Here is a 9,633-nt window from a genome sequence, read left to right on the forward strand (position 1 = left end):
AAAGAGATCTGTTGATTTCTATGGATTAGTAAACCTCATGTGTAGTTGATATAGAGGACTTGATCTCTGGGAATCATCGCTATGGAGAAGTAAAAAAGTCTACGGACATACAGGTAAAGGGTAGTCTTATTGAACCATTAATCATAAATAATCCCCTTAACGATGCTTCATCTTACCAATCTAAGATTTGTCGGCAATACCAGCATGGTTCTATAAACGTATAAATATCTACCAGACAAGACACTCATTACACAAGACAAACAGTGCTATAATTACACTTAATCGTTTAATGCTCGTAAAAAAATAATCACCCACACCTCCGGAGAATGCCATAGAATTTGTACTTTAAAGACAACTCGGCTCATCTTTCGTTTTAATTTGAGAAACTCTACGGGGAACAAAAAAACAGTCATTGGGAGATTATACTTGAAGACATGCGACATCGCTGTCGTCGCAGTCCAAGGCAGATACCGAACAAAGACATTACCGCGATATTGTCAGTCAGATTAAATCTTGGGACGACTAGGAAAATAAATGGGTGAAAATCTTACAGGACCCAGGTACCTGCATAGATCAAAGATGAACTTAAGATGACATCGATGATAACAGAAAAAAAGTTTTGCCACACTAAACCACCCAGCATAATCTGATACACACGCCCCACTTTGAAAGGACATACTGCACCATTGCATAATACTGACTGATGTGCCGGACCAGATTCAAGGGTCAAGTTTCTCTAATTATACAAGATCATTTTTTTCAAAGCTTTTTATTCTATGTCTGCAAGCAACAGATGTATTTAAAGAGCAATTTTCAAAAATAAATTTGAACCACCAAATTGAAGGTCAAGTCTGTGATATCCTTTGGGAGCAGTTTATTAATTAATGTACCAGGACATTTTTAAAAATGTTAAAACTACCATTCTTTCAGAGTATGAATTGACAATATTTTTAAGAAAATTCAATTGGTGTTATTAATTGTATCTCCCTAGGGTAAGTTTGGGACAAACGTTTGCCGTAATTACTCAGCCCTACCTCTCTGGGCAAGATGAGTTGCGCGGCGATTGTTACCACTTCCCAGACCACCAGTCAAGTATCACTGTACTTATGTTGCTGGATACACAATGTATCAGTAATATCATATTATATATAGCTAAAGGTCTATATCTAGGCCTGATATATCTATTACTTTTGTAATAAATACATCACGACATTTTTTGCCGGATCATTATGACAGAAGTTAGGACTCTTTATGTGGGGTTATAAAAAGATTTTTTCCCACAAAATGGTAAGAATTTTTTTTCGTTGCGTTTTTTTTTGTTGCCATAGAAAGAATTTTTGATGGCAAACCTTTGAAATGTTTGTCCCTAAAATACCCTTATGGGTTGTTTCCCTTGTCATGGCCTTCAATCCTGTGCGATCATTTAAATTCCTGTATATTTGGACTTGGCTGATATTTATTAGACAAAATGCTAAAACATGTTTTCCTACAAAGAATATTTCTATATATAATTTTTCTCATTTGAATCTTGATTGTAATTTTCAAGTTTTACTGTTGATATTAAAAATTCATTTCCAAAAAAGTAGTTAAAACTTGTCTATTCCTTTGGACTGTATAGCAGAAATATGGCTGTGTATATATCATGACTTATGCGTGTCCCTTTTTGTGTCCCAAGGTGCCGCGGATCAAGACAAGAATCAATTTGACAAGGGTTAGTACTTTGTGGGGTTAACTGGGCATTGTGAGAATGTGACGCGTGTACAATGGTAGTAAATATATATAATTAACACTACAAATTTATGACCAGTATAAATTACTCCGGCACCTATTTTGGTCAGCCCTAATGGTAATGAGTCTGTACCAATCGCCAGCGCCTAATTAATGAGATAATGTACAACCCTACCTGACAGAACACAATGCGAGAACATTGAGCGGCCATATTTGTTCACACCTAAATGACAGATCGCGGAGAAAAACTCGCTGTAGTTCACAATGGAAGCAATTATCAATACCAATTTTGAAATTGAAAACACAAAACATCAGTGTTGGCCGACTACTCTGGGACGGGATGATACATACACCTGTCAAAATTTCAAGTATAGGGTGAAAACATATACCCCGGGTCCGATATCCTTCGTGACCATATGAACCAGTCATCAATGTGCTCAGCCATCTCCACTCCGACAAGCCCAGTCTCAACAGTCGTACAAATTGTTTACAAAAAAATTGTCTTCATTTTGTTTCTACAGCGTGCATTCATGGGTCAATTAATGTAATGACCTCAATTGAATGGAGCTCTTCTCTGTTTCCTCCGAGTTGTCGCTTCTGACAAACCGTGCCGAGTAAACCAGTGACTGACAATATCATATAGCTCATTAGCCTGTCCATCTGCCCCCAACCTAACACCATTATCTAAATATCTTCACAAAAAATCTAGCACAAAATGAAATGCCTGATTTTGAATTCAATCATATACAAGACCATTAATATATGTTTAAAATTATCAGAAATGAAATTCAATTTCAAATTTTGTCATTCAAATTATCCTAAGCACACCTGATTAAATTTTAGCTGATGTAAATTACCTTTCAAGATTTAATTACTTTTACGACCCTTTAAAATACCAATAAATTAATTGAATTAAAAATTTATTTTCATTTTCTCAATTAATAATGCTGTATTAATGAAATTCTTGAAGTAATTAAACATTGAATATATATTAAAACTGACTTGAACATTGATATGGTAACTCAAGGACAAAAATTATAATTCAACATCATCCATCATAAAAACAAAATCATTATTCAGTAAAAAAAAAAAACCCACCTTAAACAGGTACATTTCATAGTCAAATATTTTGTATAACTAAGAACAACCAACATTCTACTAAATCGGTATTAATCAATCCTGAACCATTCAACAGGTTAACTGAATCAGACCTGTAATACCACTCAGGAGAGTCTCACAAACACTGCAGTACAGTGTGCTATTCATAATCTTGAACTTTGTAAATTAGAAAAAGAAACAGATTTGGTAAAATACACCTGAAAATTGATATCACAGCCAAAAATAAATGCAAATGCACTTTAATAAATCAAAGTTTTTAATTTCTACTTGAGAAATCTTTTCAAATGTTTACATTTTTTCCTTTTGCATAACAGCTCAAGTTCAAACTTTTTAAATCTCAATCAGAAAGTGCAAAGGTACTTTTATTTCCATTAAGTTGAGAAGACGTGACAATCGCTGTCCTACCAGCAGCAAGAATTTCATATATCTTTTTCCACCGAGTAAAGGTACTTTTATTTATTTCACTTAATCCATGAGTAATTCAATTTTGTATCAAAAGATAGGAGAATAAGGTTTGTGGAATTTTATTTGACATAGTATATGGCGGTTGAAACCCTTTAATGTTGTATCATCTAATCCGAGGGGAGTTATCACACATTATTTGTGTACTTACCGCGTTGATGTAACTATACAAGTCAATTATGATGGAGAATGCAGACAAATCTTGGCGTATTCCCTGTCCAAACCTAACTAATTACCTTCAAAAGTAGGCAGATAGAGCAAATTACTTTGTCATTATTGACGACAATTTATCAGTAGATTTCGAGCTGATCACTTTCGTTTAATGTCACTTAGACGGGCATATTTCTTGATTATGAAATTATCAGCTACCCCATTTGACTACTTGGTCGAGCCTGTAATGCGTCTAATCTGTAATGAAGAAAAACTTTGGGGCCCACTCATGCCGCTACTTAACACCTAATCCTATTTAGTGATAACACCGCGGGTATTTGATGTCGCTCAACAACGGGACAACACGCTCACAATTTCTCGCTTTCTTCTTCAGGGCCAAGCTTCATCCGTGATCAGATCCTGACCACAGTGTGTAACAGCAGATTATCTTTGGTCAGCGTAAAGCTTTCATTTTGTCAGACAGGCTTTATCCCCTTTGAACAAACAGTTGGAGTATTCTGCCTGAATTTCTAACATCACAATTCAGTGGAAGCCCCTTGAACAATGGACTGCAACATGCCCTCAACGTAGAGCAGCGTTTTGTCAATTTTTCTCCCAAATTAAGAGATTTTTGTGTGCTAGTTGTAGAAATTAACTCTACAATCAATCGTGAGCAAGCACTAAATTACCACTGTACACAGACAAATTACTGGCCCAGTATACTAATCACCTGATGTCATGTCTCCAACACTTGACCAGGGGGGGAACAAAATATTCTTCAGTAAAAACTAAAACACGAACTAATTTTCTTTTTATTTCTTAAAATAACTTCCTTTTTACTTAATCTTTGTCAAACTTTGTGATAAGTTCTGACAATTTAAGATTAAACTCAAACAGTTCTGAGACTGTTACCCTTATGTTCCCTCCGAGAAAAACAGTAAATGATTATCAATTATTGTGACAGAATTCAATAGACAAAAAAAATTGCAAATATTTTTTGTCAATAATTTGTAATGAGGTGTTATACAGCGAAAAAATGAAAACCCTAATTGCTAGATTAAACATGGAATTGAGGGTTGGGCTGTGGTCAAACAAGTCCGTCTCACGGCCCAGTGTTTTGAAATTACATCAGTCTACCAGTCTGTAATTATCTCAACGAAAAAACAAACACACTTACAATACAATATACAGGGTATATTTACCCTATCAAACACATGTCGCTTTTCAATAAATAATTCTCAATCACCCTATTGTCAGCCCACCTTCCTGGTAGTCTTATAGACATTCCTACTTTCGCACCTGGTAAATTTCTCGAAATAATTATTACTTTCTCAGAGGGACATTGGCTGTATACGGTAACGTGTGATTATTTTGCGGTGAGCTCTACCGCCGTAGTTGAGTGAGCATATCGAATTAACAGTGCACTCTATTGCACACCTCCTACCCGAGGACACTTTATTTAACCCCCACCCCTCATTCAACACTTGTTTTATTAAGTGATAAAAAGAAAGTAATTGACAAATGAACAACAGGTTCCCGTGTCTGGTAAATAGCCAGGTTCATAGTACAGGTGCTGTAGGAGATGGCCGAGCTATGCGACACGTGTTTCATTAAACAAAATTCAAATAGGTGAAAAGAAGCTGAAATTTTGTTTTAATTTATAGATTCATGTATTTGAATAAAATTGTAAAACAAAATAAATTGATCAAGCCTATTTTTCAAATCTGGTCAAGGCTGTAATTGATCATACATGAATAATTATCATTTTCTACCTTTCTTTCCCCCAGAATATTTAAAAAAAAAAATGTTCATTTCAATATTTTTAAACCTTTATGATTTTCATTCAAAGAAATAATCATGTTTGGTAATTATGAAAACTTGAACATATATTGTTATTTTTTTTCTTTTAAAAAATGTTTTTTTAATTAAATGTATAATAATATTTCTCTTCAAAATCTTCTGGTAGCTAGATACACAATTGTGGGCCTAATTTTCTGTATGCTTATATTCCTAAGTTGTTCTTCTAATAAAAAATATTATCAATATACTTAACATGAAAAAAATATATGAATTTTTCAAAGACAAAACAATCTCCATGTATATCTTTAATAAAGTCTGATTGTCCCAAAAATTCATATCAATTTTTAAAGACAAAATTATCCACGTTCTGATTTAGGTAAGATTGTTCCAAAGAAAATTTCCCACCACTTACTCGAGGAACATGTCCTCCGACAGGAACTTGAAATGTAATCGGAGAATAATTGGCCTTCTGTCCACGGCACAAATCCCTGTAGACTTTTTCCCCCCATCAAGAGAGCGACAGATAAAAAGTAAGGCAGATAAAAATTGAATTGTGTAATTTGAACAAAATGCTAGCAAGACTCTCTTGGTCACTTATTTCACTCCACACATACCAAGTCGCATCTGCGACCAAGTCTATACCGACTATTTAATGTGACAATTTGACTTTTCCTCAAATTCTAGGATCCGGCATGATGGTCCCCTGAAGAGTTGAGTTTGGCTAGTTTCCTATCTGGATGGGCCGACACCCATTAAACGATACGCTATCAATGTTCTGTTCAATAATTGATATGTAAAGGGAAAACCTTCGAAAATCTTTATCACAATTTAATGGTTTAAGAAAAGAATATTTCCAATACATGACCACGGTACATGTGTTACACCTTATCAACCTGGAAATAATTGAGAACTGTTGAATTAAAAAAATTGAGCTGACTTAATTTGCTGCGTAGTGGCCACTGAAAGCACCTGCTCCACAAGTTAAGTGGCATCAACACACAAAAACCAGCTCAACCAGGGGCACATGAAAAAAAGTGAGAGCGTACGTAATTGGATTCGAGATTCGAGACGTTAAGATGGAATAGGATGGGTATTTTTTGGTATTTATGGTCGTAGTGGAGAGGTAAAGTGTAGCTACCCTTTGTAGCTCCAATTTACTGATGACTTATATTGGTGCTTTGGCTAAACAATTAAATAAATCATGATACGATATCACGCACTATTAATATATATTCGTAATTATTGGAGGATTATGTCAACTGTTAAACAACAGTGGGAAATAACTGAACATGATTGTTGCTGAAAAAAGAAGTAAATTTCAGAAGAAATGAATTAATTATGAAAAAAATATATCAAAAGAATCATACAAAATAGTCGAAGAATTTTGAGGCTCTCTTTCCTATTTTCAATGTCAAATGAAATTAAAAATATCCCATATTAACATAAATATATGCACAATTATGTGACCTAAACTTACAGTAAATTTGATCCAAAAGTTTTTTCCAAACTTTACGATATCAGTGCACGTGTCTATCTGGAAATTGACAACCAAATGTCAACAAGTGTAAGTTTAAGATCTTCTGAGCTTTAAAACATCGGACAATCCATTTCCTAGAACTCTGTCAATTCAAGATCTAAAAGTTATTAGACCTATGTTGTGAGTTAATTTTCTACTTAGGTAGAAACTTTGGAACTTTTTTTTATTATTTCTGTTTTTTGGAAAATCTAAAAAACAAATGGAGACATACATTTTTGGCGTCTTTGAAACAGAAAACTGAATGAAAACATAATTGCAATATGAATCTTAATTATGACAGATCTGTTTTTTTTATTTATACTTTAGTCTCTTTAAGATTGTGGGGCAAGACAAAAAAAAATCTTGTGTTTCCCCTATCACCCTCAGAAAAAATAGGGTAGGTAGGTAGGCATTTTTTTTTTATTTCCAAAAAACATTTTTCCTATGCTTATACAGAGCAGGAGTTCTGACTTTAACAGTGCATAGCACTAAATGCCAATACAAAACTTTTGGGTGGGCACAAAAATCTAGGGTAAATATGTATTCCTAAATACAAAATAATGCATAAAATTAGGGAAAACATAAGTACACTGTAACTGATTATCAGGATGGATCCTGAGCTGAACCTTGTGGCTAGAACTCCCCAATCTTCAATAAATATGTAAGAAAGAGTTCTTATTTCTCATCACTTCACATTCACATCACTTTCCAATATATGATGTTGAAGCCCCGGGTTTTACCCAAATTTATGATCCCCTCGGGAGGAATTCTTTATCCACCTCAGGTACATACGAAAGAGTCTTATAATCTGCATCAAATTATTCTAACAAAAACTATTAAATAGTCTCGCAATACATCCAACATTATATTGGAGACTGGGCAATAATTTCGAAATTGGGAAGTCATCCAAAAACTTAGGGTAAGAACAGGTAAGAAATAGTTCTGTCAAGTGTTTTTTATAATTCTAAAATAACGATGTTAAGGCAAGTGGTAGAAGAAAGTATTCTAGTACTGACTAAAGTACTGTCGTGGACTTGTGGTTAAGTGTGGTTGGACAAGGTATAATAACTATGCTCCATGCTTCTGAGATTTTTGTTGATGGAACACTGTGATCAACCCTTGTCCATTGATTGGTGTAAGGGAAATAAATGTCTGGTGGAAGTTCGGGATTTATACATTTTAATGGTGGTTTCTCATCTTTCCTCCTTTCCACCTCACTTATTGAAATAAACCACCTAGACCTCTCATGTCACCACAAAACACTCATCACCCAGCCACGACAAATAAACAACACGTTAAGTATAGTCACATAAACAGAGGTCAACTTACATCAAATCGGGACTGTGATGCCACCTCGATGGACGGAGAATCTTTTCCTCGTCGACCAGAAGGAGATGGCAGCGACTGCAAAAAGAATTATTGATTTTTTTTAATTTTAAAATCTTAATATGTTTTCTAATCAACCTAGATTTTTGAAATATGACTCCACAATTAGAAATCATCATAGTTATGTAGTAGGAGCAGAAAAATTCACAACCAGACAGGGGTTCGAACCTGGGACCCTCCGAACTCTAGACGGACACTCTAACCAATTGAACTGCCTGGTCGCTGGCGATCGACCCAGTCCAGTTCCGCTACAGTTTAATGGACCAATGACTCAACTATCAGAACATGATTAAACAGCCAATGTATTCCCAGCAATCTGTAGTCCCTGCTTTATGTAGCCGTTATAGTATTGTTTCCCCAGATTCGACAATGAAGAACATACCTGGTAATCAAAGACACATAAGTTTAGCAACTTAATGGTAAATGGGTGCAATAGCAATGAAGTTGTGCTTTGGACGATACTCTAGTGAACAAAGGGCCATAACTTTGTATGAAATGAGGCACAAAACCAATCTCAGTACCATACTCTCTGCCATTCCAAGAGGTACTTGTATGCAAAATTTGGCAATTGCAGGTGGCAGAGTATACAAGTTATGTCCTGGACAAGGTGACAACAGACAAATTAGAAGACAAAGTTAAAAACCTAATGACCCCTCCAGTAATACCCGAGGTGAGCTAATACATAGCAGTTACCTTTGGGAAGTCCAAACTACTGTTTAGGGAAAGAAAACATTACTTTATGAATAAGCCATTATATATATAAAAACTAAAGTAAAACTTGATCATGACATTAGAGTATATGACTCAACGAGAGTTTGACTGTAGGTGGCACTTTTGAGCTAAAGGGGAATTTCTCAGTCAGTAAAAAGCTATGACAAAGTTCATCACTGCTGCAATTGCATCCATTGATGATCATGAGCCAACTATTAAGCTGTGGTAAAACTCAACCATCAAACAAGTGTATGGACAAACCATTAGACTGTAGTCTGACTTAAACATCAAACAAGGGTACGGACAAACCATTAGACTGTAGTCTGACTTAAACATCAAACAAGGGTATGGATCTACCATTAGACTGTAGTCTGACTTAAACATCAAACAAGGGTCCGGACAAACCATTAGACTGTAGTCTGACTCAAACAGCAAACAAGTGTATGGACTAACCATTAGACTGTAGTCTGACTCAAACATCATACAAGGGTATGTACCTACCATTAGACTGTAGTCTGACTTAAACATCAAACAAGGGTATGGACAAACCATTAGATTGTAGTCTGACTTAAACATCAAACAAGGGTACGGACAAACCATTAGACTGTAGTCTGACTTAAACATCAAACAAGGGTATGGACTAACCATTAGACTGTAGTCTGACTTTAACATCAAACAAGGGTATGTATCTACCATTAGACTGTAGTCTGACTCAAACATCAAACAAGTGTATGGACAAACCATTAGACTGTAGTCTGACT

The 9,633-nt window shown here is 35.1% G+C and overlaps 1 protein-coding gene across 4 annotated transcripts in view; it reads right to left on the reverse strand.

Annotated features, from left to right (window-relative positions):
• Window positions 1-9,633, reverse strand: part of LOC110456027 (E3 ubiquitin-protein ligase Rnf220-like) — an 84,512-nt gene that overhangs the window by 28,163 nt on the left and 46,716 nt on the right. For all 4 annotated transcript variants that reach the window (XR_002463545.1, XM_021506546.1, XM_021506544.1 and 1 more), the window contains one exon: window positions 8,105-8,179. Coding sequence is in view for 3 of the 4 variants with exons in the window: in XM_021506546.1 (XP_021362221.1) it covers window positions 8,105-8,179 (75 nt within the window). In the remaining variant the exon portion in view is untranslated. The remainder of the gene's footprint in view (window positions 1-8,104; window positions 8,180-9,633) is intronic.

Source organism: Mizuhopecten yessoensis, unplaced genomic scaffold (assembly GCF_002113885.1).
Source record: "Mizuhopecten yessoensis strain PY_sf001 unplaced genomic scaffold, ASM211388v2 scaffold8469, whole genome shotgun sequence".
NCBI lineage: Eukaryota > Metazoa > Mollusca > Bivalvia > Pectinida > Pectinidae > Mizuhopecten > Mizuhopecten yessoensis.